The sequence below is a fragment of the Rhinolophus sinicus genome, chromosome 15 (assembly GCF_057876585.1).
Source record: "Rhinolophus sinicus isolate RSI-liver-muscle chromosome 15, RSI-T2T, whole genome shotgun sequence".
NCBI lineage: Eukaryota > Metazoa > Chordata > Mammalia > Chiroptera > Rhinolophidae > Rhinolophus > Rhinolophus sinicus.
Genome location: NC_142515.1, coordinates 83,231,924 through 83,257,559, shown reverse-complemented (window position 1 = coordinate 83,257,559; position 25,636 = coordinate 83,231,924). Strand labels below are relative to the sequence as shown.

At 58.2% G+C, this 25,636-nt stretch overlaps 1 protein-coding gene across 7 annotated transcripts in view; it reads left to right on the top strand.

The window, feature by feature from the left end:
• The window catches only part of CRTC1 (CREB regulated transcription coactivator 1), a 56,805-nt gene that overhangs the window by 25,424 nt on the left and 5,745 nt on the right, over positions 1-25,636 (top strand). The window contains exons 2-15 of one of the 7 annotated variants that reach the window (XM_074337828.2): positions 1,694-1,810; positions 2,993-3,040; positions 4,456-4,593; positions 5,563-5,624; positions 7,897-7,991; positions 9,989-10,074; positions 11,744-11,784; positions 12,189-12,406; positions 17,172-17,308; positions 19,117-19,269; positions 19,378-19,428; positions 21,096-21,200; positions 24,367-24,453; positions 24,995-25,175. In XM_074337828.2, coding sequence (XP_074193929.2) covers positions 1,694-1,810; positions 2,993-3,040; positions 4,456-4,593; positions 5,563-5,624; positions 7,897-7,991; positions 9,989-10,074; positions 11,744-11,784; positions 12,189-12,406; positions 17,172-17,308; positions 19,117-19,269; positions 19,378-19,428; positions 21,096-21,200; positions 24,367-24,453; positions 24,995-25,175 — 1,519 coding nt within the window. Of the gene's footprint in view, positions 1-1,693; positions 1,811-2,992; positions 3,041-4,455; positions 4,594-5,562; positions 5,625-7,896; positions 7,992-9,988; positions 10,075-11,743; positions 11,785-12,188; positions 12,407-17,171; positions 17,309-19,116; positions 19,429-21,095; positions 21,201-24,366; positions 24,454-24,994; positions 25,176-25,636 lie in introns of all 7 variants that reach the window. The other 6 variants (XM_074337829.2, XM_074337825.2, XM_074337831.2 and 3 more) reach the window with 6 other exon arrangements.

The following is a 25,636-nucleotide window of genomic DNA, read 5'->3' as shown; positions in this document are numbered from 1 at the left end:
GCTGGGGACGTGCACTGTGCTAGGCCACCCCACCCCTGCAGGGTCCTGTCAGCAGGGCTGGGCCGAGGGAGACCAGGGAAGCCCCCCATTTACTCAGGGCTCTGCAGGGGAGTCGGTGTCAGGTGGGGACTGGGGCAAAGGACTTCATGTATGACGGGGCTTAGAACAGGATGTGTCGGGGTGGGGGGCCCTGTCTGGAAACGAGGGGCCCAGGAGTGGGGCAAGGAAATGGGAGGGGAAACTGAGGGCCAGGGAAAACCGAGGGCCAGAAAGGGGCTGTGGCCCTCTAGAGCCACATGGTACCCGAGAGGTAGAAGCAGTACCTATTCCTGCCACGTGGCTCACGCACAAAGAGGTCGTGGGGTGGGTCTCGGGTCCAGGCAGAGGTGGGGGCCCTGGCCTGTTTAGTCCCTCCTTACTGGGGTGGGGGAACACAGCAGAGTATTCGAGTCAGAGACAGACCCTGGGTTGGGCTCTGAAGATGCTGAGAACCACTCGGGAAGGAATGGATCAAGGTCCACCTCCCTCCCAGCTCCACGCAGCTCTCAGGAAACAGCTGTTTACCTGGGTGAGGTGCTCCACCCGGTGGGCAGGCGGCCAGTTCTCTGGCTTCACTTCCCCTCCGGTGTCCGAGGCCCCCCAGGAAGCTGGGCCGGCTTGAGGGAACAGGCGGTATGGGCGGCCAGCTGGCGGAAGCTGCCAGGAGCTGTTTGTGAGGGAACGTGAGCGGCCTTGTTGTGTACACAGCGTCGACCCTAGCAACCACCCCAGCCCTGGGAGCGGACGCCACCCCTCCCCGCATGCCCGGTCACCACCCCTGTCAGGATGCCTGCCTCCCACAGTGGTGTGACGGACTATGGGTGGTGCTGCACGGGTCGGGGCATCTGCCGTTGTTCCCGAAAACTGGAATTGGCTGATTGAGAGAGAAGAGGCAGATCCCAGGCCAGGTACAGGCAGCCGTGGCCAGTCACAGAGCCCCAGGCTCCTGCTTCTGAGGCCTGCCCCGGCAGGAAGAGTCCCTATTTAAGTGATGGGTGGAGGACTATGAGGGATACGGCCAGCCTGGATGAGGGCCATCCACTGGGCCCAGGGCATTATTGTGTGGTGGGGGGACAGGTAGGAGTTTGGGGCCATGGGCAGGACCCTTGAACTCAGGTGGGGTCTGGCAGACCTGCTCATCCTGTGTGTGCTGCCGGAGAAATCCACATCCTGCACTTTGAAAGCCAGCGCTGCGCTTCTGAGCCAGCCCCTCCAATTCAGGCCATTGGAAAGAAGATTTCTCTTGTGTCCGGGCGTCAATTCGCAGCCTCTGGCCCTCATGCTGGAACGCAGCCTTTGGCTGCAATGAGAAACGGCTCCCCTGGGTGGGTGAGGGGCCGCCTCCTCAGGCTGTAGGCTCCAGGCCTGCGCCATACTCTTGCTCATTCACAAACATGTCAGCCAGCAAGGAAGGCCCCCCCAAGTTCACGGAGGCCTCGGGAGGGCCTGCCAGGGCACCTCGATTTTGCTGTTTTGGGTGATGAGACACCAGCTCCTTCTAGAATCTGAGTAATCACGGGGTCTCACACCTTTTGCGACTGGTGCCACTGACCCCACTGCTTGGGTTCTTTCCAGGCCCTTGGGGGTGGCACTCTGCAGTTTGTGCTTGGGAGGACCCCCGAACCCCTGCTGTAGCTGCCAGTTTCTCTTGCAGCTCCAGCTCCAGAAGTCGCAGTATCTACAACTGGGCCCAAGCCGCGGCCAGTATTACGGCGGGTCCCTGCCCAATGTGAACCAGATCGGAAGTGGCACTGTGGATCTGCCTTTCCAGGTAAACCCCCTTCCCCCACTGCCTCTCTCAGGGAGCTTCCCCTAGCCTCCCACCTGGGGTGCATCCACTCTGGGCAGGCGTGTGTGTGTGATGGCTGCTGTGGACAGCTAGGGTCAGCAGACAATTGCCGCAACCCTCCCCTCCACCCCCGCCTACTCCTTTCCTGCTCCTGGGATGGGATGGCTTGGCCAGGCCTCGCCCAGATCGCTCCCCCACTCCCCCCCCCGCCAGTCCCCTGTCAGCAGACCCTGCAGCAAGGCCCCAGTCTGGCCACAAGTGTTTCGGCAGCCGCTACACCTGTTGGCCGGCTGTGCGGCAGCGGGAACCGCTTGGGGCCTCTGGGGCTTGGCTCCGTCAGCCGCACTAATCCGCAAGCCCAGCGGTTCTCAGAAGGAGGCCCCTCAGCCTGACCCCACTTGTCTGCAAACGTTTCTTGGCAGAGACCCACACAGTGCAGCTCCTGCAGGCCGCGGGGCCGCCGTGCACGTCCTTATCATAAATAATAAGAGATAAGGCCCACCGCCTGGGCGCAGGGCCATCCTCTTCCCCTGGGCTGTGCCCGACCCTAGTTTGCAGGTGGCAAGGTGGGCTGGGGAGCTGGGGCTGAGAGCTGGGCCACCCCCAGCACCGTGTTGGCTCTGCAGGGACAGGTCCACGGATGGCCACACTTCTGCCCCATTGCTGGGCCAGGGCCCCAGAAACAGCCACATCTGTCCACATGCTGATAGGCCAGGTGGCGCCGGGCCTGTTCCTCAGGGAGCTCATTCCCCACCCAGCCACCTGAGTCACTCCCCAGCTCCTTTTCCTGCCGTGATGCTACTGCTGGGATGCAGCAGGCCACCAGCCAGGGTCCTCCCAGCTCAGCTCTAGGACCCTGGGCCATGGCCCTCCTCAGACAGCCTTCTCATGGGAGCAGATGTGTGGGGCCGTCACAGTGACCAAAAGCCAACCTCTTTGTCAGGGCACTTCTGAGTTGGGGTGCTCCCCCTCCTGCCCTCCCCAGCTCTCCCCTTGCCTGGTCTTCCTGTCCCCTTCTCCTTCGAGGAGACTTTGGGCACTCCAAGCTCGCCCTGCCTGGGCTGGCATGGAGCTCCTGGGGCTGAGGGTACAGGGACCTGTCAGGGTCCTGGGGGACCAGGTGAGGCCAGAGCATCTCAGAGTTTTGGTTCTTTGCATTTCCAGCCCAGCGGATTTCTGGGGGAGGCCTTGGCAGCGGCTCCTGTCTCTCTGGTAAATGAGCCCCTGGGCTGAGGCCTTTGGTGTCCCCAGCGTGGCTGCCCCTGTGGCCTGGTGGGAGGTGTCCTGTCCACCAAATGGAAATGGATTCAATCTACACCCCCCCGTCTGGGGATGTGTGTGCGATTGTGTGGAGAGACCCTGCCCGGGGGTCTGAGCATGCGCGCCCACGCTGCATGGTTGTCCCGTGACAGGCGTACGCGTGTGCGTGTGCGTGTGCGCGGGTCCAAGGTGTGGCCTGCGAGCTGCTCTCTGTCTCTGACTCTGCTTCAGCCGCCTCAGTTTTCCCTCCGCCTTCCAGGCATCTCTAGGAGGAGGTTAGCGGCCCCTGCCCTCTGGTGTCCCTGCCGGATTGTGAGGTTCCCTCCCTCTCTCAGTCATGGCCGTCTTCTGGCCCTAAACCAGCAGGGTCCTTGCTGAGTCAGAGAGAGAGGTGTCCCCGACCATGGGAGAGCAGTCAGCCCTGAACACCAGCTGAGGCATTCGGTGTGGGTGGGAAGAGCAGGATTCCAGCCATGGCAATCTTCTGGAGGAAAATCGCTTTTTGCCTGGCTGCCCAGAGAAGACAGAAGGGCCCGAGGACCAGATGGCTGGGCAGCAGGACAGGCTGCATCCAGAGCTGGCTAAGGCTGCCAGTCTCACCCCATTCAGATGGCGAGGAGCCCCCTGGCGCCAGGGACGGCAGAGAGCAGGCTCCTGGGGGCCTCAGAAGCATGGAGCCAGGAGAGGGAGCAGGGCCTGGCCGGGGGCCTCATGCCAGCCCCAGGTGCTGGAAGGAAACCCTGTCCTGCCACGCTATGGGCCAAGGGCTCCAAAATGTGCCTGCACGTGGCTCTGGGTGGTACTGGGATGTGGTGGGGAGGGTGCTGCGGGCCACGTCTTAGTCAAGACTAGCCCGGGGCTCAACAAGGAGCCTCTGGGGAGTCAGCACTTGGCCAGGTGGGCCCCTCAACGTCCTCAGCTGGAAACCCCGGGCTGTCTCTTGGCAGCCCCTCCAGGAATGACGTAGGTGGGAAGAGGAGGCCGGCCAGGCCCGAGAGAGAAGGCAGAAGCCTGTCTGTACCTGGTGAGGCTGGGGGGTGCTCGGCTGTCTGCACCCCTGGCACCCCAGCCAGCACCAGCCCTGAGCTTGTGCCATTCTGCCTGGCCCGTGCATGCTGGCCACACTGCACGCCTGTCGCCCGGGGTCCCCAGCTCGCCCCAACCACCGCAGTGCTCGGAGGCCAGGGGCCAGCTGAAAGAGGAAGCCTATCTGGGCTGCAGGGTGGTGACCGAGGGAGTCTCGGGAGTAGGGGACCCTAAGGTCAGATCCTGGGGGGCAGGCCACAGCTGATAACCATTTTGTGGGTTTCTCTCTCGTTTTTTCCCATTTCTTCCCCTGCCCTCCCCGGCCCCCTCCCCACATCCAGACACCCTTCCAGTCCTCAGGCCTGGACACCAGTCGGACCACCCGGCACCATGGGCTGGTGGACAGAGTGTACCGGGAGCGCGGCCGGCTCGGCTCCCCGCACCGCCGGCCCCTGTCGGTGGACAAACACGGACGGCAGATATCCTTTCCCCGGAGGACTCAGGCAGGGAGCCTGGGCCCTGTTGGCGACTGCAGGACCCTGAGTTCATCTAGCTGATGGAACTGCCAGCTCTGGGGATGGAGCAGGGCCTCCCCAGTGGACTTCCCAGAGGAGGCAGTGAGGCAAGCAGAGGAGCCTTTGGCCAGGCAGGGACTGGGGGGCACGGGGAACAAGAATGCAGAGGTAGCCGCTGGAGTACGCAGCCTGACGGGAGAGTTGGGGCAGGTGACGCCAGGTCATATTGCACTTGGGCACCCAGCTGGGCAGTGGAGCCCAGGAAGGCTGTGAGCCATGTGCCCACATGTCAGGGCCATGTTGATGGAGCCCTCTAGCTTCTCGGCACCATATAGAGGACAGCCCAGCTGAGGCAGGGGCGTTGAGGGGTCCAAGCCAGAACTGGACAGATCTGAAGACAAAGCCCGAGTCCGTACCATGGCCAAGCAGAGAGATCATCAGGACCCCCCCAGACCCGGCGCCTCTCAGTGCTTGGCCAGCCCCCCCCAGCCCCCCAAGTCTGAGCACTGCTCTGAGACGCCTTGCTTTCTAGAACAGAGAAGCCTGTTCTTTCCCAGTTCTGATTTCCATGGCAAAGGGAGTCTGACTAGCTGAGCCCCAGATGGAGCCCACGGGCCCCAGGCGCTGCCTCACCAGTCCAGAATTCAGTCAAGACCCAGGTCAGCTGAACTAGACTCCCCGCCACCCCCGTGGGCCCCCGATTCTTGTAAGGGTTACAGCACACATGTGCGTATGCAGGAGGTGAGTGCTGAGTGCTAGGTGGATGGGGCCGCCCCCAAGGCCGCTTGCAGCCAGGCAGGAAAGCCCCACTCTCCCACCCCCGCCAGTCTTGCGGCCCCAGCTGTTTGTAGGCTCCCAGCATCCTGGCCACCAGGTTTCTGGGGCTCGGGTGGGGCCTGAGCCGACAGTGCCATCCCCTTAACTCACACTCAAGTGGACAGCTGCCCTTATGGCACCGTGTACCTCTCGCCGCCCGCGGACACCAGCTGGAGAAGGTCAGTGACCCAGAGCTTGCCCGCAGTCCCCCCACTGGAAACAACCACACTCCTCGTGGTCGTGCTTAGAAAACTAATACAGAGTCACTTTCAAACGGCATAACTGAGAAGCATCCGGAAGTTCCTAGGAATCAGCTTGTCTTTTTTCTTGTCTTTTTTAAGCAAAATTGGGATTATGTTGGCTATTCAGTGTTGTAGCTTGCTTTTTTCATTTGATGTTGTAGTTTTCCACATTGCTAAACAGTCATGAAAATGTGATTATAAAAGTATTATACGTTTATTACTAGAAGATTAGGAAAATACATAAATGTTCCCAGGAGAGATAAACAACGCCCACCCTGCCATCATTAGACCTAGAAAGGTCTAAAATAACAGTAACGGAGTTAATATAAATACCTACAATAATAGAGGTGATGGCTGCACACCAGTATGAATACTCTTCATGCCACAGAAGGATACACTATAAAATGGTTAAAATGGTAAATTTTATGTTACACATAATTTACCACACACAGAAAATATAAGGTCAGACAATTAAGTTCACGAACTCATCCTAGAAAAAGTGCTACATACCTCATTGCGTAATATCACTATGGTCACCTTCAAAGTACTCCCCTTGGGAAGCTATGCACCGACCCCAGCTCCTAGTCCACCCTTCAAAGCAATCTTGGAACTCTTTTTCTGGAATGGCCATCAGAGCTGTCGTCATATTACCCTTGTCATCAAAGTGTCCTTCTTTCAATATTTCCCTGATCTTCAGGTAAAGAAAGAAGTCATCGGGGGCCAGATCAGGTGAGTAGGGAAGGTGTTCCAATACAGTTATTTATTACTGGCTAAAAACTCCCCTACGGACAGTGCTGTGTGAGCTGGTGCATTGTCGTGATGCAAGAGCCATGAATTGTTGGTGAAAAGTTCAGGTCATATAGCTTTTTCACGCAGCCTTTTCAGCGCTTCCAAATAGTAAACTTGGTTAACTGCCCAGTTGGTACAAATTCATAATGAATAATCCCTCTGATATTAAAAAATGTTAGCAACATCGTTGCAACAAATTCGTGAACTTAATTGTCATATCTCATATGTACATGTGTAGGTGATTTCAGTACAAAAACACCAAAAGTAATAGAAAACTATTAAAATATATATATATACTTATATATGTGTGTATATAATACAATACGTAATATATATAATATATTCAGTAACATAATTAATTCAACAACTAAGCACATATCGTACATATATCAAGCTCTATTAACCATCACATATATTAACTGATATAAAACGCAGAGTGTTGTGGAGTAGGTGCTGTTGTTTTCCCCATTGTAGACAGAAGGAAATTGAGCACAGAGAGGTCAGATTAGTTGCTCAGAGACACACAAGTGGTGGGGGACAGGGCCCCAACTGAGTCCTCAACTGCTCGGCTGGCGCTGGGGTCGGAGACTGGCCTGGTCCTTTGTAACCTATTCTCCCTGAGCTAAGTTTCCTCCATGTCACTTTCAGTGGCTGAGACATCCTCGCTGGGTACATGCAGCTCTTATTTTCATCCCCACAGAACCAGCCGAGTAGCTGGACCTACGCTTTATACCATTGGGAGCCCCACAGTGTCCTGGGCAGCTGAGGGTGATCTGGGGACCCACCTTCCAGGCACCTCGCTGGGGGCAGATTGGGTGACCCTGTCCCTGGGGCAGAGGGCGGAGCTCCTGGCAGCATTTGGGCTGATTAGAGCAATGCCATTCCTGCACAGCCTTCCCCCTAGGAGCTGCATTCCTTCTAGGGCCTTCTCTGAGCCTCATGTCACTGCCTCCCCTTCTTGCCCATCACACCTGGTTTGTACCCGAGTGTCCCAGAGCCAGGGTTGCACATTGGTTTTCGTCACCAGAAGGGGATCCAGTGATGGGCTGGGAGGCCCGTACCCCCAGGGCTGGGCCACTGTGGGACCATTTGGCCTCCTCTAGAGAGGGTTTCAGCAGGAAGGCTCTGTCCTTTACCGACAGCTGAGAAGTACACGAAGGAGTCAGGGATGGGCAGGGTCGGGTTAGGATGGACAGAGGGACATCCCTGCTGCTAACAGGCTTTGCAGACAAAAACCGTGGTCACCCCTATGGTTCTTTGGAAGACCATGGTCAGGTGCCACAGCTCACAAAAATGACCCCTGACTGCTCCCCTGTCCCATCGGGGACGTCTGGGATGAGTGGAACCAGGACTGTCCCTTTATCACCCTTGGGGCCCAGGGGACCATGTCCCTTTATCATGGTCTCTCTCCTTTTCCCAGGACCAATTCTGATTCTGCCCTGCACCAGAGCACAATGACACCCACCCAGCCAGACCCCTTCATGGGCGGGTCCCAGGACGCACACCAGAAAAGAGGTATGAGCAGAGCGCGCGGGCCCCTTTGCTCGGGTCAGACAAGTCCAGCAGCGGCCCCTGTGCTCCCAGAGGTCACAAGCTCAAGATCTGTGGGTGAAGGAAGACTCAGTGGGTGCTGTAGGACAAGGGGAGGGACACAGGGAAACTTTTCAGAGATGGTGCTATTTGAATTGGAGTTCTGAAGCGTGTGTAGAAGTTTTCTCGGCAGAGAAAACAGCCCCTGAGAACACCCATTGGCTTCAGTTCATGGATTCAGGGCATGGCCACACAGTGTGGGTGCCCTGCAGGTTCTTTCAGATGGAGCGGGCAGCAAGCTCAAGGCAAGGGGCAGCTATCAGCTCGTACCGGCCCAGGCCAGAGCGAGATGTGCAGCTTGAGGCGCAGCCTGGCCCAGGGCTTCACACCTGATCATTTCCCAGCTCTGCTACTCACAACCCTCCCGGTTCAGAGCCCTGGGGCCCATCCTGGCCATGGTGGGTGGGAAAGAGACCAGCTCTTTCTCAGCTCGTGCCCAGAGCTCCTCTCCGTCTGGGCCATGCACGTGGCTTTGTAGCTGGCGGGTCTGTGCCCGGGCCCCCAGCCCCTCTTCAGAGCCGGACACAGAAGCAGAGTCCCTAGGACCTTCCAGGAGGGCACCTGCCATCTTAAAAACTGGGGCAGCGTCACCCAGAGAGGGGTGCACAGTGCTGTGAGGCCAGCTTCACGAAGCCCCACTGGGACCTGATCTGCCCCGAGACACTAACACTAGAGAATTAATCACATGCAGTTAAGGCCGAACCACTCACCGCTGGTAGCAGTTCACTGTGCGAGCGTGTAAACACACCAGGGAGATTCTGTGGACAGGAGGATTGTTCACCAGAACTTTACCCCTTGTGGGGTGGCTCTCTGCATTCCATCCTCCCGGCACCCCAGCTCATCAGGCAGTGAAGGTGAGATTACAGAAGGAACTGTCTCCGAATAAAAGCCAGGATTCCAAATGCCCAGGGGTGATGAGGACACAGTGCCTGGTGCTTCCCTCGTTTTCCCTATGTTGGGGACAGTTCTGAGGTGGCCATCCCCCTGGCAGGTCCCCCAGGAAGGTGGGGGCTTTTGGGGTCAGCGGGTGGGCAGGCATCACCATCTCCTGGGACTCTTGGTGACTGCAAGCCCCAGATTCCTGGCAGCTCAGAGTCCAGTTGTCCTTGGGGTAGGGGTAGGGGAGACATGTCATCTGTTCTCATTCCTCTAAGAAGGGCCCATATGGTGATGGGTCAAGGCTTAGCCTGACTGCCCTCCACCCCACAGCCCAGCTCCTCCAGGTTTCGAGATGGAGGAGTTGACCCATCTGGCTGCTTATGGCTCTATTGCCAGTGAAAAACTAAACCTCCAATAGGCATGAAGAAATTGGGTCTCATCAAGAAAATGTTTAATCTCCCTTACCAAAAGATCCCAGGACAGGGGCCTTCAGCTGCAGCTGCTTCCAGGGCCTCAAGTGATGCCTGTCTGGTCCCTCAGACCTTCCCTCCTCTCTTCCCCTCCTCCCTACCTCGGGGCTGGCTGCTGTGGTGACTAATTCGTGGGGCCACTGCTACAACGGTGGATGTACCCAACCTGGCTGACATTGAATAATGTGTCCCAGGCCCCTGGGCAGACAGCCCAAGAGGGAGAAGCAGGTGTCCATAGGATGGTGGCCACTCACAGGAGGCGGGGAGAGGTTCTTAGCTATTCTCTGTCGCCCGAGGCCTCCAAAGCCCAAATCGGTCCAGTTGGGAGGCCGAATCAATGCATGTCTTCAGCTCCAGAGCTTTCGTTTTCATTTTTAAGTCACGTGTTCTCTGACTTACTGTTTTTAAATGAAACCCTTTTTGTCCTTTAGTATACTCCCCAGAAGTCACTGTTGGAGCAGTTCTGCTCCCATCACGGTTGTGACTGTTAGGTCAGGGAATGCTCTCCTGGTGCTGCCAGGTAGCTGCAGAGATGCCTTTTCTGACTCTCCTTCTCCCTCCACTCCACCTCAGTCTTACTACTAACAGTTCCAGGAATGGAGGAGACCACATCAGAGACAAACAAGAACCTTTCCAAGCAAGCGTGGGACACCAAGAAGGTAAGAGCCTGTGGGCTTTCGAAAGAGGTTTCCCTTTTGATCTTTTTTGTAAGCATAGCCATGTAACGGTGGTGAAACAGCACACTGGGCGGCTTCCCCCTCCCTGAAGTAAGACCCTCACTCAGATTTGACAACTCATGTCGGCTGATTCACCGTGAACACAGGCCTGTTACACTGGTGAAAAGCATGTAAAGAAGTAAAACCTGCAGTCACACCCACAGCACGTACACTCAAATTGGACACTAGGGATTAGCACGGCCCCTGCGCAAGGATGACGCAAAGACAGCCGAGTGTGGTGTTGCCATAAAGAGAAGATGGCGGGTGTTGGGGCAACACCCTGACATCTGGGAGTGAGAAGAGGGTGCCAGAGTCCAGCATGTGGGCAGACTCCTTTTCACTACTGTGTGATACCGTGCGTCTGTGAGAATGTCAGTAGAGGGATTCCATTGGATTCGTTGGGGGCAGGGCAGGGGAATGATGGGTGAATTCTTAATACTGTTGATGTGGAATGCTTTTGAAAAGAGCTTTTAGAAAGTCATTGTCAAGGTACTTTGCAAAAATCTGATAATGAAGTGAATGTTTACTCCCAGAATTAAGGAGCCCAATGGCCAAGTAGAAACCCGTTCCACCCTTGTTCCTTGCAAAGGCTCAAGGCCTGCTGGTCGCAGGCCCCCCCTCAGTGACACAGTCACTGCCAGTTGGGTGTTTTCCCCTCACTGGCTGTGTGGGCGCCTCCCCAGCGTCCCCGTTCCTGTCTGATAATCCCTAAAGGACACGCCAGTAGGAGTGTCTGCCCCAGGGCCCCAGAGGTGGCCAGGAATCAGGGCACGTGACACAGTGGAGCCCCCATCAGCACACAGGCTCTGTCCAGTCACGTCTGCTGCCATCGGAAGAGAGGTCCCTGCTTTGTCCTTGAACGAGAGTTTAGTGGCCTGGCCTGGAGGCTGCAGTTCTTGAGTGGTCATAGGTCCCCTGCTCCCAGAGAAGAAGCCAGGGTCTTCCTGCTGACGGGGTTTCCCTGGCATCGTTTCTCTCAGGCCAGTCTGTCCTAAGCACCAGTCCTGGTGGCCAGAATCCTTGTCCTAAGACAGTGGGGCATGAGGGTTCCTAAGGGAGTCCCAGCTCGGGGCACCATGGGAAGGTGGGTCAGCTGGGGGCAGGGCGGCAGCCTCTGTGTATTCAGGGCAACTTGTCCAAACTGCCTCAGGCTTCCTTACGTGACGCCCTTCCTGGCATAGACAGAGAGACACTGAGCAGGGGCAGCCCTGATCCAGGAATATATGGGAGGTTAGCCTCAGGTGCTCAGCTTTCCAGTGGCCCCGCCACAGAGCTGGCGGCTGACAGCTGTGGCACAGTCCTCGAGGGTTGAGATGTAAAGAACAGGCAACACGTTCCCCGGGAAGCTGGCTCTGACGAGGCGCCACCTCACCCCTGTACTGTGCCATTTAACTGGGCAGACAGAGCGAAGCCAGGAGGGGCCATAGCGAGACTCTTGGTGTTGCCCCTGGGCATGTCTGGGGCAGCCCCCCCAATCCCTCGGGAACACCTGGTCTTCATCTGTGGGACTTCTGGGACCCCATAAACCCTCTTCTTGAGCGTCACTCGGCCCTGGTGGGGAGCTGGGCCACGCATGAGGAGGCTGTTCAGCCTCTGCTGTCTTTCCTTTCAGACAGGGTCCAGGCCCAAGTCCTGCGAGGTCCCTGGAATCAAGTAAGTGACAGCGAGGCCCGCCCTGCATGCTCGGACAACCCCCGATCCCCGGATGCTCATGAGGCTGCAAGTCCCGGCAAGAAGAGTGCTGAGCTGCTGGCGGCCACCCAGCAAGGCTGTCTGGGGGGGGATGCTTTCACACCTCAGACATACCCTGTCCCCGGGCAACGGGAGGACCCTGACCCCATCCCCTGTCCTACAGGGATAGGTTGCTTCCTAAGGTCCCATTGGAGGTGTAGGCTGATAGTTGTTCCTCGAGCATGGTAGAACCTAATAGCAGGGTGTCATTTTCACCTGTTAGTTTCTTTCACAAGCTCCTTCCCATCACTGCTGCAGCTTCTGGGGGAACATAGGCAGCTACCGTCCAAAAAAGAGCTCACCCCCCATGTCTGGCCTTTTCCCAGCATTTTTCCATCTGCTGACCAGGAAAACACTACAGCCCTGATCCCTGCCACCCACAACACCGGGGGCTCCCTGCCCGACCTGACCAACATCCACTTCCCCTCCCCGCTCCCTACCCCGCTGGACCCTGAGGAGCCCGCCTTCCCCGCTCTCAGCAGCTCCAGCAGCACCGGCAATCTCGCTGCCAACCTGACACATCTGGGCATCGGCACCGGCCAGGGTAAGGCTGGGTGGGCGGGGACACTTCCTTCCCCAGAGAGCTCTCCTCCTAGTGAGGACAGCGTGTGTGTGTGTGAGCAGTGACTGAGCAGGGTCATGTCCCAAATGCCACGCCGGGGAGGGGGCAGAGCCTAGTCAGGGGCTCAGCGTTACCAGGCTGCCCCAAGGAGAATGGCGTCCAGGCGGAGGGCACTACCTGAGCAAAGACCGGCGGTGGGAAGCTCATGGTGCCCCCGGGGATGGGACAGTGGTTCTGAGGGGTGCTGGGGGCTTCAGAGAGAGGGGTGGACTAGGCTTTCCCTGCCCTTCACGCTCTTCTGACCCCACAGCTGGCTGTGGCTGCCTGCTTTGGACACTCCAGCCTGGCCCCTTCCCCAGGCTCCATACTCATTTTCCCCGGCCGTGTCCTGAGGGATGACCCATGGGTCCCTTGCCCATCCCAGTATCTCCTGGCACTGCCCCAGTCCCGTTCTCTCTGGGGGCCAGTGGCACTGTTTCCCTGCGGCTTGGGCCAGAGACCTGGAGTTCTCCTCCTCGATCCCTCTGTCTTTTTGCACCCCCTGACTTGCTGGCATGTCCTGTCAGCCCCAACTCAGACCCTCCTCACCCTTCCCAACTTCCACACGCCGCCCCCTTCCCAGTCCTGGCCTCTTCTCCACCCAGAACAGCTGTCAGCTCGTGGCCTTCCTCTCCTTGGGACCTGGCTTAGCCCCTTACCTCTGATACCTCTTCTCTATACCTTTCCTCTCCATCTGATGAGCTCACCTTGCAGCCTTTGTACCTGCTGTTCTTGCCCCCATGGTCCTCTTTTCATTTAGGCGGCAGGGGGCCTCTCACCTGCCCCATCTCCGCTCACACCTTCTCCCCTCAAGGGAGGCCTCCTGGCCTCGTCACACCCTCCATGGGCCTCTCACACAGACTTGCTTTTCTATCCTCGCCTTGTTGCTATTGAATTACTACCTTGCTTTCTCTTGTCCCCTGGGCTGGGCCTAACTCTCCTGTGTCCCTGTCGTGACCCCTGCATCAAGTTGATTGTGGGATGTGCGGGTTTGCATCCAGGCAGGAGAAGGGGCAGCCTCCAGCAGCCCCGGGGGTAGGGGGCCCCTCTGTGAGCCCACAGGTGTTGGGACCTGGTGGTCAGTGAGAGCACTACATCATATGCCCTCCATCCTGCCCACGGGCCACAGAATGGCCCACACTCACTGGTCTATCACCCTGAGTGTGGTGGGCAGGGCCATACAGCATTTTCTGAGAGAATCACATGCTTAGTGTCCCGTTTGTCACAGCCCCTCTGGCCCCCCAGAAAGAACAGGCTGTTGGAGAGGGCGGCAGCCCCTGGCAGGGCAGGGCCCCATTGGACACTTTGCAGAGAGATTGCAGGGGCAGTCGTCCGGCCTGGGAGCTGGGCTGATGGGGTGAGCAAAGGAGAGTCAGCCCTGGTTCTGGTGCCATGTTCCTAGGTTTTCAAAGCAGAGGGTGGAGACCAGACAGTGCAGAGTGGAGTGGGGCCTCTGGCCTGATTGTGTCAAGACTGTTCTTCACACGCCTGGCCCCATGCCTGCCAAGGCATAGCCACCAGGCAGAAGGCATCCACCCAGCCGTGCCCCCACCCCCACCCCCGCCCAGGGAAGGCACACAGGACACACAGAGCCTGAGACCCATGGCCCCCAGAGATGGGTAGGCAGCAGCACATACACCAGCCTGTGTAAAGAAAACAATTGGAAGGAAGGTTGTCTCTGGGGCACTGGGCCCCCTGCTGGTGCAGACACTGCCATTTCCTGGGCCCTGTTTTTCCAACATCTTGCTGAGGCCTCTGGAGTACCACCCGCTTCGCCCGAGGGTCCTTGGCAGCCCCCCAGCGCCTGCCGGGAGCCGTACACCTCCAGCCTGAGCAGAGTCTAAACAAGCTCAGGAAAACAGCACATGTGAAAGCAGTAGACCCCAAGCTGGGGTGGCGGGGGGAGCTGCCTGGCTCCAGTGTCGGCCGGTGATGTCTGACATGTGTTGGGTTGTTTGCGAACCTGCCGCTCCAGCAGCTCGCCTGGCAGGGACTCTGCTTTCCAGGCGCATTTTAAATCAAGCTGAGCCATGGCCCTTGGCACATGTGGAGATCGCCCCCCTACCCAGCACACCCGCCCGTCAGAACGTGAGCCCCCAAGGAGGAAGAGGCCTCCCCACTAGGGAAACAGCGGCCCCTCTCGTCCTCTTCCACATTTGCTGAAGTTGTTTCCTTGGCTATCCACTGGGACCCGGAAGGACAGCAGGCCCACATCTTCCTTCCTAGCAGTACTCTGCACCCAGCTTCCCGGCACTCAGGGCTTACGTGCCTCAGGCCAGGCCCCTGCCACCTGGCCCGCCCTCCCCTGGCAGCTCTCCCTGCCCGCCCAGACTTCCCTTCCAGCTGGCCCCACTCCTTTTCCCAAAGGTGATCCAGTTTGCCAAAAGGAATTCAACAGCAAGGCGTCTGTCCACCCTCCCAGCCCCCATGTGAGGCCAGGAGCTCACGCTGCAGCCCAGCAAAGGCTTAAAAAATGCCTTTGTCTTCAGGGCAGATGTTAGAGACTGGCAGCCCAGGGCCAAACCCAGCCCACTGGTGTATTTTGTCTGGCCTGTGAATGTGTGCGTGACGCTTTGAATAGACACTTACACATCAGGAGAGTGCATGTAAAAATCTGGATTTCTGGCTTCTCTTAAATCAAGGCCTCTCAGCGGTGGACTGAGGCCTGGTGCCTCGAGATGGGCCAGAGCTCTCCAGTTTTCCACAGGCGCCCGCCCCCCCCCCCCCCCCCCCCGCCCCTGGAGTCCCACTGTCCCCTCGTTCCTGGCACCTGCCTCTGCTGCTTACTGAACCTCGACATCTGCTCTCTGGGTGTCGTGTGTTCCTCAATCTGTTGAACACATGAGGTGGTAGACGCTCCGAGATGATGCAGAAATGGCCCAGGGTCCCCACTCCACTGTGTGCTCTGAGCAGGTGTCTCCAGGACTCCTGCCCAGGCCCCTTGACAGTGCCTCACTTGGCATGGCTGTGTCCACAGCAGCCTGATTCTGGGTCCCAAGGTCTGTGCAGAAAGTGGACCCCTGGGCCCTGCCTTGCAAGCAGTCCACAGTGCCAGTCCCCCCCGTACCCCCCCTCCCCACACACACACACACACACACAGTGCTGTGCTGGGAGGAGCCACCAAGGGAGTCCAAGGGGAAGTGCAGGCGTGACCGGGCTCGCCTTGCACGGATGACACAGCCCCTGCAAGCAGCTGCCCTGGGCAGAGAGAAGGCTGCCTGTCATCTCCTGTAGCTGTGTTGGCTGCATTCCCGCTGGCCCATGAACCTGCTGTTTTACCCACTGGAACAAGGTTGATCTGGTGCCCTCGGCAGGATAGGCCTGGCTCTCCTGGGTGAGTCAGGCACCTTCACTGGCCTTGACTGTGGGCCAGACTTACCAGAGCTTCTCACAACCTCATTAGGGCCTCATGGTGAACTCACAAGGGCAGCTGTCATCATCTCCATCTCAGTGATGAGGAAACCGAGTCTGGAAGATCAAGCCAGGCCCCCAGGGCTCCCCGTGGCAACAGGGGGGTCTGTCATCCTGGCAGGATAACTCTGCAGGCCTCAACTGCTGCCACACTGAACTTGACCTCACTCAGCTCTTTCACAATGGGTGTATCCAGGGATTAGATCTCTGGGGGAGGGGACTGAGGGGAAGGACGGGGCAACGTGGAGTCTGTGGCAGGAACTCCATCAGATACAATGGTTTTGGAAGAAGAGAAAGAGTAACAGTTTCTAGTTTGGGCATCCCAATGAGTCTGCTGCTCCAGCATGGAGAGGACTTACTGTGCTTCCCCGAAAATAAGACCTAGCCGGGCCATCAGCTCTCATGCATTTTTTGGAGCAAAAATTAATATAAGACCCGGTCTTATTTTACTATAATTTAAGACCGGGTCTTACATAATATAATATTTATATTAATTTTTGCCCCAAAAGACGCAGGAGAGCTGATGGTCCAGCTGGGTCTTATTTTCGGGGAAGCACGGTAGGTGGGGGGAGAAGAACGTGGACATGAGATGGCGGGGCTGCCAGGTAACAGGTCTGGGGCTGAGAGATCTGGCTGCAGGAGTGGTTACAGGAAGGCATGTGCATCAAAGGAAGGTGAGGAGAGCGGGGGGTCAAGAGGAAACGCAGTGTTGGGGAGAATCAACTTGCTTGAAACTAACCAAAACTCAAGGCAGTTTAGAAAAAAAAGGAGATTGATTGTCTCCCAAAGACAGGAAGTGCCAGTGTGGCTGTATCCAGGGTTCAGGAGCTACTTCTCTCTCATTCTCCAGCCTAACCTCCCCTTTCCACCCACAGGAGGCTCCAACATGTATAGAGCTCCAGACCGCCCTTCCTGGAGTTCCATTGAAAGTCCTGGGGCAGGCACTCATTAGATCAGCCTGGTCACATGTCCAACTAGGGGCAAATCACGTGGTAGTCCACAGGCAGGGAAGTGCTGCCTGGTTGGCAGGGCCCACAGGACATGCCCCTCCTAGAGAGAGGGCAGGATCGGGTGGAGAGTGTTGGTCAGCATGGGAGGAGGGAAGGAGAACAGCCCACACAGAGCTGGGGGCCCCAATGGCAAGGAATTGGGGCCTTGGAAGGGGAGGGCATCCTGGGTTTGGCAATCAGGGCATGCTCACTGGCTTCTGACTGAGAGATTGAGCTGTCTCCAGCAGTGGCTGTGGGTGTGTGAGTGGCCCTTTGGAGGCCGGAGTCATACCCACCCTCCCTTCCAGGGATGAACACGCCAGGCTCCTCACCGCAGCACCGACCAGCTGGTGTCAGCCCGCTGTCCCTGAGCTCCGAGGCACGACGGCAACAGGCCCAGCAGCAGGTGTCGCCCACCCTCTCCCCGCTGTCACCCATTACTCAGGTGTGAGGGCGAGGTGGGGTGGGGGGTGGCCCAGCTCTGCCTCTCTGGGAGGCCTCCCACTCCTTCCGGGGGGCTGCAGAAACATCCCGGCATTTTTTGGCTTTCTGTCAACTTGTAAACACATGGGAAAATAGGTTAATCAGTGGCCTGGAGTCTCCTTATACCGTCCCGGACAGGACTGATGTTAGCTCATGCCGTGTGAGTGGGCATGCTTTATTACGGTGTTTTCTTCTTTAGGATCTAGTCGAAATTTTCCAAAATCGAATTTTAGAGAGTATTATTTTTTCTTTTTCTAATTTACTGTAATTTTACTTCATCTATTTTTCTGGTAGTTTCGTGTGTCTAGCAGTTGGTCCGTTTTATCTGGGTTACACAGCAAGCTGGTGTGTGGTTGTTCACGGTAATGGTCGTCTCTCTAACTCTTTCATTTCTGTCAAGTTAGTATGTTCCCACTTTTGTTTCTGGTTTCAGTCATTTGATTCTTCTCTTATTTACTTAGTCGAGGCTCATAGGATGAGTTAGGAAGCATTCCCTCCTCTTCCGGTTTTGGGAAGAGTTTGAGACTTTGTTTGAGACTGATGTTAACTACTGACGTTTGGTAGAATTCATGAGCGAAGCCACCTGGGTCTGAGCTCTAATCTCCCCTGGGATGTTTTTTTGATGACTGATTCAACCTCCTTACTTGATACAGGTCTACTCAGGTTTTCTGTTTCTTCTTGGGTCAGTTTTGGTAGTTTGTATGTTTCTAGGAATTTGTCCATTTTGTCTATCTTTAAAAAAATCTCTGACAGGTAACATTTTTAACATTTTTGCTGTTTGTTTTTTAACATAACCTGGATGGCGTCACCCACTTATAACAATGTTAAGTCATTCCTTCACTCCTTCTGATGCCTGTCCTGGGCATGGTTCCCCTTCTTGTCTCTGTCTGCTTTTATGGTTGGTGGTCTTATCAGATCAGGACCCAAGCAGAGCCATGGTGGTTCTGTGTCACCGGTCCCTCCATCTGTGACCCCTGCCCCTCCTCTCCACCTCCAGTTTCTTAGACCTGCTTTCCACTTCCTGGAAAGTCCTTTGTGATCACTAACTACCCACCACTTATTAGAGGCTGGGCATCTGCTAAATGTTCACATCCCGTAGCTCGGGGGCATGTCCCACCTCCCTCACAGGGCAGGAGTCCCGCCTGCCCCAGGGACCGTCTGCGGATTCATGACCATTGAAAACTTCCCTCTGATGATGTTCCTGATGTTCCCCCTTCCCGCTCCGAGAAGGCCTGAACTGGTTATCACCGAGTGGCCACACCAGTGCCTCCAACAGTCACACGCCCTCTAACCTCCCCAGATGGGCCAGGCTATAGGGTGGTGGTGGAGGGCCCCTTCCCCGCCAGGACCACAGAGGGGCTTGGCGCTGGCCACCTGCGGGGCTACCGGAGTGTGGTGCCTGGTGCCTGCTAGCCCCACCCCCACCCCCCATCCCCCCGTGGGGAAACTCCAGTTCAGAGAGGCCAGGGACCTCCTGAACTTGAGCAAGTATAGAGGACAGTGATTGCCTCTCGATGTGTGGTGAGGGTGAAAGAAAGGCTGGTTGGGTGCAGGGTACAGCCAGATGGATTTGACACCCAGGTCCTGTGCAGCTGCAGCCTAACCCTCCTTAGCGCTGGGCCAGGCCCCCCCTGGGCTTGCACTTCCCAGGTTCACCCATGACATCATTGCTGAGCTTGCCGGGCCGTCTGGGCCCCCCCGGACCAAGTGCTCATGGCCTGGCCCTCACTGCTGAGCACGCCTCTGCCTGATGCCCTCTTCTCTCCGCAGGCTGTGGCCATGGATGCCCTATCTCTGGAGCAGCAGTTGCCCTACGCCTTCTTCACCCAGGCAGGCTCCCAGCAGCCACCCCCACCACAGCCCCAGCCCCCACCACCTCCGCCGCCTGCATCCCAGCAGCAGCCACCCCCACCACCTCCGCAGGTGCCTGTTGGCCTTCCCCTGGGCGGCCCCCTGATGCCGAGCACCAGCCTGACGCGGGGGCCCCAGCTGCCCCCGCTCTCGGTCACGGTACCGTCCTCTCTCCCCCAGTCCCCCCCAGACAACCCAGGCCAGCCACCAATGGGGATCGACATCGCTTCGGTAAGCCCAGGACGGGGTCTGCAGGGCCTGGCTGGGAGGTTGTGCAGGAGGAGCCCGGGGCTGTGGGAGGCCCCACTGGGCACCCAGGGCCCAAGGACAGTTGGTGCCCAGCTGACTCTGCAGCCCCCTCAAGGCTCCACTTAGAGGCCAGCTTGCCAGTGTTCAGGGCTAAAGCAGACACTGCTGGGGGCCGGGCACACAGCAAGGTGTCTTCTTGGAATCCTCAAGCCGAGGTTTTCACCCCATGTACATATATGGAAACTGAGGCACAAGTGGGGGTCAGTGCCCACACTTCACCCAAGATGGACCACCTGTGTCTGGCTGCCAAGCCCTTCCCCATAGCGTTTGATACCTCCCCCTCTGCCCTTCCCATCCAAAAAAGGGCTTTGCTGGAGGTAATGAGAGCACAGCTCTCAGGACCTGGGGAACAGGCGTCTGGTAGCCAGAGGGATGGAGGTGAACTTGGAAGGGAGGAAGGGGCCGGGGGCTGCAGCTCAGACCTTGGGACCTCCTGTCTAGGTTGGGGGCTGCAGCTCAATTATAGGATGGGACCCCCTACCTGGGACCTAGAGGGCTAAGTTCAGACCAGGGGACCCCCCCTGCTATGGAGCTGTAGGGAGCTGCAGCCCAGACCATGGGACCCCTTATCTGGGCTGAGCTCAGGGTAGTGAGTGCTGGGTTTTTAACTCTGCAACCCCAAAGCTTCTTGATTGTTCAGACTTTGACTCTGGTTATCCTGGTAGGAAGAGGGTGGTAACAGCTACCTTTGGCTACATCCAGGGGAACAGAAACCCATGTTTGGGGCACAGGGAGCCTTCAGCTGCCAGCCACAGGATAAATGCCATTAGAACATCATGTGATCTGCAAAGAACAGCATACCCCTGCCCCCTGAACTGGCAGAGCAGGCAGTGACCTAACAGTAGAGACCCGTGTTTCCAAGCTGCTTCAATCCCCCAGAGGGCAGACCCAACATCCCCCACACACACAGGAAAGCACCTAAGGCTTTCCTTTGGCAGAAACACAGGTGTAGGGGCTGCTCTGATGCCAGGTCTGGCCTGGGCACCCAGTTCTCTGATGCCCTCCTGCAGTGGGGCCTGGCTGTGGAGCCAGGCAGACGTTGGCGCGTGGGTGGCACTTCTCCTCGTCAGGCTCCCAGCGTAGGGCGTGTGTCGCCGTATAACCCCCCAGGGACTGCGGCTCCCTTGGAGCACAGGCAGCCACCTCCAGAGCTTCTGCAGATACACCCAGGCAAGGAAAACATCCCTCTGGATATTTTCCTGGTCTTCGCAAGTGACCATGCTGGTACCAGCCATACCCTGCTAATTGAGCCCTTGTGCCCTGCCCAGGCTCAGCCTCCAGCCCAAAAATGTGGCTGCGTGTACGTGTGTGAGGGTGAGTGCTCTGCAGCCTGCTGAGTTGAAGCGGACCCCTCCCTCCCTCACAGCCCTCTTGGGAGACTCAGGCTGGGTTCCAGGCTCTCCATCCGCAGCCCCCACACCTGGGAGCTGGCTTTGGAGGCAGGTCCCCGTGAGGCCCCGGGCTCTGGCAGGGCTCAGGGGCCCATTCTTCCTGCAGGTGCCCCAAGTTCTCTGCTCACTGAGGTGTGGGGGGGACTCAGTGGGGAGCCAGGCGGGGGCCTCTGGGTTCTGACCTGTCTCTCGTTGTAGGCCCCAGCTCTGCAGCAGTACCGCACTAGTGCTGGCTCCCCGGCCAACCAGTCTCCCACTTCGCCTGTCTCCAATCAAGGCTTCTCCCCTGGGAGCTCCCCGCAAGTAAGGGACACCGCCACCCCCTGCCCCAGCCTCACTTCACACCTCTGTGCCCCCTCCCGCCTGCCACCATCTGTGCTTCACGCCTCAGTTCATCCCATCTCGTCCGCTCCACGGGGTGGGGAGAGGAGGGTGCTGCACCTCTGTGGTCTGTGCGATGCCCCAGCTGGGGGTGGCGGGCCCCTCGCTTGTCTTATTGACCTCGGTGTCAGCCACACCCTGGCTCTTTGCCCAGTGGCTGGGGACACACCACGTCCAGCAGCCTGTGCATATAGCCCTGCCTGCATCTGCTTGCCCTGAGGCTCGGCGCCATGAGGCTTCCGGAAATAGGCGCGCTCCCCTTGCTTGGGGGCACAGCTGAGGTTACTGCAAGCTGTGGTGGGAGCTCCAACTCCTCAACCCCCGCCCCGCTGCCCCACAGGACGTCATGTCCCCCAGGAAGCTTCCTTGAGCAGCACTGCAGCCTATTGTGTCCTTGTTCCCCACCCACAGGTGAGACGGAGTCCGGCCACAGGCAACAGGCAGGGCTTGACCATGCCCATCAGACACGGGTCCCCCCCACACCCAGCACAGCTGAGTCCCCATCGCTAACACACACGCACAGACCCTGTCCAGGTTCTTCAGGGTTTCTCCCAGCCTGGCTCAGCCATGGCCACACTCCATCCATCTCATTCCGTCAGAGGAGAAGGGGCACCCGCAAAGCTGACATCCAGGCCTGAAACATCTCACTCTAGCAGTGGAGCCTTCCCGGGACCCCGCCCCTCTGTCCCCAAAATGTCACCAGGCTAAGAAACCCTGCAGTGCCCCAGGCCCTGAGGCCACCTTCTCTGCCCAATGGAGGTAGGATTCTCCTTCTTGCATAGATCAGGGAGCGGAGCTGCCCTTCCAAGCAGGACCTGGCAGGAATGACATCAGGCTCCTTTGTCCCAGGGGACATGCCCCACTGTCGCCATCTCTGCAGCTCTCAGCCTTGCACTCTGGGCCCAGCCCTATGTGTCAGGACAGTGGGTGTCCCACTCGAGGAGGACATGAGGCTCCATCTATTACAGGATGGGCTGTCTCAAGGCACTTCCTCCTACAGCTGTCAGGGGTCCTGATGGTACCATCGGGGTGCAGTCTCCTGCTCCACAGGCAGGTAGGGAGGGTGGCAGTAAGCTCGGGAGAAGCCGGGGCTCGGCCTGGTGTCTGCACACTCGGTCCATCCACGTCAGCTCTGAGCTCTCCTGGCTCCTGGAAAGTGTCTGGTCTCATCTTGTGTTGCTGTGGAATGCAGCGGGCGGGAGACGCTGGTTCAGGCAGGGGAAGCCGCCAGTGGGGCCTGTCCCAGGTGGCCTGACCCTCTCATTCAAGGCAGGACAGGAATTTAAGGTTTGAGCAGATGTCTCTCAGCTATTTACCTGAACTAAAAGGGTCCATTCCGGGCAGAGCGTGTTCCTGTTTCGTCAAGCCCATGCCTGTGTGTCAGTCCTGTCTGTCCGTCATGTGCTGGCGAGGAAGGCAGGCTACTCACTCAGGTGTGGCGGGGCTGTCCGGCTGTCTGAGCCCAAAGGGACATACTGGCTGAGAGGGACAAGGGACTTGTTTAGAGGCAAACAGGACCGGGCAGAGGGCAGCCCTGACTTCCCACTGCAGCTTGGGCCCTTCAGGACACGCTCATCAGTCCCATGGGCCCAGATCTCCCCATGGTGCAGCCATTATCCCCCCTGGATCTGTGGAGCAGCAGGGACTCCACTTGGCTTTGAGCAGATGTCCTGGGCCTCAGGCAACTGGAATTGTGTCCCACGTGCTGCCTCCCCCTTCCATTCTGAGCAAACCCTCATGGCACCCTCACAAGAGAAACTGTAGCCTGGGGTCTGCTGGGCATGCTGTGCCTCTCTGGGACCAAGGCCCTGGGCACAGGAACAGGTACCCCAGAACAAACCCCCTTCCTTCATGAGCAAACCCAGCTGAAACCTTCAGCCCCTTTTCCAATCCTGAAGCTGGTGATTTTTAACTCTTCCCTGGTTTTTGAATAGAACGTTTGTCCCCAGGGGCCTTCCTGCCTGCTGGGGTAGCCATCTGTCCCTTTCTGCTCTCAGCCCACTGAACACCCAGAGCAGCCAGTAGATTTGTGGCCAACCCCGTTTGGGATGGAGGCCCAAGACTCAAGCTTTGGCTGTTGTCAGAGCATGTGGAGAGCTTTCTAGAACAGGGAGCTCAGATCCAGGGCCTTTGTGTAGACATTTGAAAGGCGGCGTGCCTGGGACATGAGAATGGCCACGGTGCAGTAGCTTCCAAAAGCCACCTTTTTCTGCAGAGGTAACAGACTCGGGGTCTGGGCTAGAGATGGCTCTCCGCAGGCCTGGTGCGTCAGGCACTGTCTGGCCACACGCCGGCCACCCCTCTCCTCTCTCCCACACCCCATCGCTCCATCCTGCCATCCCTGGCAGCATCTCAGCAATGGGCAGGACCTCCAAGCTCCTCTTTCTAGCATCTCCACCACCTCTGAGTTCCTGGCCCCAGCTCCTCTCCCAGGGGAGCAGCCCCCACCCCCTTGCCCCAGCCAGCCTTGAACAAGCATGGGTGGAGCTGCATGCCTGCCCATGGGCCCTGGGGTCTTGAGGGCAGGCAGCCAGGGGCCCATAGGTGGGCAGGGGGCTTTCTACGTGCCTGTCCTGTGTTCACTTTGCACCTGTCCTGTCCGTGTGTGGGTGGCCTGCTGTGCTGTCCCATGTCTCCCCAGGGGCCTGACAAGGGTCACCAAGTCCTCGTCCATCCCTCCCCCCTTGGCCCCAGTCACATACTTTCCTCTGGGGTCGATCAGATGGGGTTCTTGATCTCCATGTGTCCCCCTCATCTTCTGTCTGATGGAAAGGAGGTCACCTCCACCTGGGCTCAAGGAGAGGAGATAGGGGCTGGTGCTTTGGAAGGTGTCAAGGTGCAGATTCCCCCCAGGAGCAGGCGGTGGACAGAAGCAGTCATCTTGAAATTAGGGGGGATGCCAGCTCAGAGTGGGCCTTCCTGGGAGCCCTGAGATAGCTGTCATCAGCCTCCCTCATCCGGAGCATCCTCCAGTCGGTCCCAGGGGCTTCCTTGTAGCCCCAATAGGACTGTGAGAACTCCCCCCAGCCACCCCCCTCAACCTGGTCTCAGGGACCATGACAACAGCAGGCGTCTCTTCTATCTGCAGCACTCTTCCACCCTGGGCAGTGTGTTTGGGGACTCGTACTATGAGCAGCAGATGGCGGCCAGGCAGGCCAATGCTCTGTCCCACCAGGTGAGCGGGCGCCTGGGCCATAGGGCCCCCAAGAGACGCTCGCCCAGACTCCGCCCTTGGGCGTGAGCTCCACTCCTCGCCCCTCCTGTCTCCAGGCAGTGGAGTGCATGGCTGCCTTTGCTTTCCATGGTGTCTGTGCCCTCTGAGGCATTGAATGCCAGCAGGGGTGGGCAGTGGCTGTCACAGTGGCACTTGGCATGGGCCATGCATGTGGGTTTACGGGAGGTCACGCTTGCTTTTTGTGGAGGCTGGAGTCAGGCCTGCAGACACAGGCGGGGTTGGCTGGTGCCCGGAGCTCCTTCACTCCCCATCCATCCATTTCTCCATCATGCAGCAAGCCCTGAGGGGGGTGTATGGGCAGGTCCAAGTGGGTTTGGGGAGGGCGATACCCTGGGGCCGAGGGACTCGTGCAGGCACCCCGGGGTGGACCTGAGCATGGCACTGGGCCTCCTATAGAGGAGGTGGTCCCAGCAGCCGCAGAAAGGCCAGCCCACAGCAGCTGGGGCTAGCGGCCAGCCTCACGCCCTGTGTCCCCTCCCAGCTGGAGCAGTTCAACATGATGGAGACTGCCATCAGCTCCAGCAGCCTGTACAGCCCGGGCTCTACACTCAACTACTCGCAGGCAGCCATGATGGGCCTGACAGGCAGCCACGGGAGCCTGCCGGACGCACAGCAGCTGGGCTATCCCAGCCACAGCAGTATTCCTAACATCATCCTCACAGGTGAGGCCCTGTGCATGTGGTCCTGGGCAAGGGCTCAGCCCCAGGGGGAGGGAACCCACTCCCCGCCCTGCACGGTGAGTCCTGACATGACCGAGGTGTCCCCACCCTTGACATGGAGGCCATGAGGCCAGACCCCTGACCTTGAGTCACTGCTGGGCTGCAGACAGGCCAGGGGGACACACAACTGGTCCCTAAATGAGGCATCCAGCACCCTGTGCTCAAAGCCAGAACTCGTCAGTCAGTCATCAAGCCCCACACCCTCCACCCAGGCCCCTGAACCCTCTGTGTGTTGGGGACGCAGGTGCCCAGTGCAGGGGGTGGGCCCTGACTCATGGGGTATGTCTTTTGCAGCCAGCTGACAGACGTGTAACACCTTTTACACGCTGCAATAAATGTCCCCAAGAGGCCTAAGCACAGCGCTCAGGTGCCCCAGGATGTGCATGGCACGTGTGAGAAAGTCC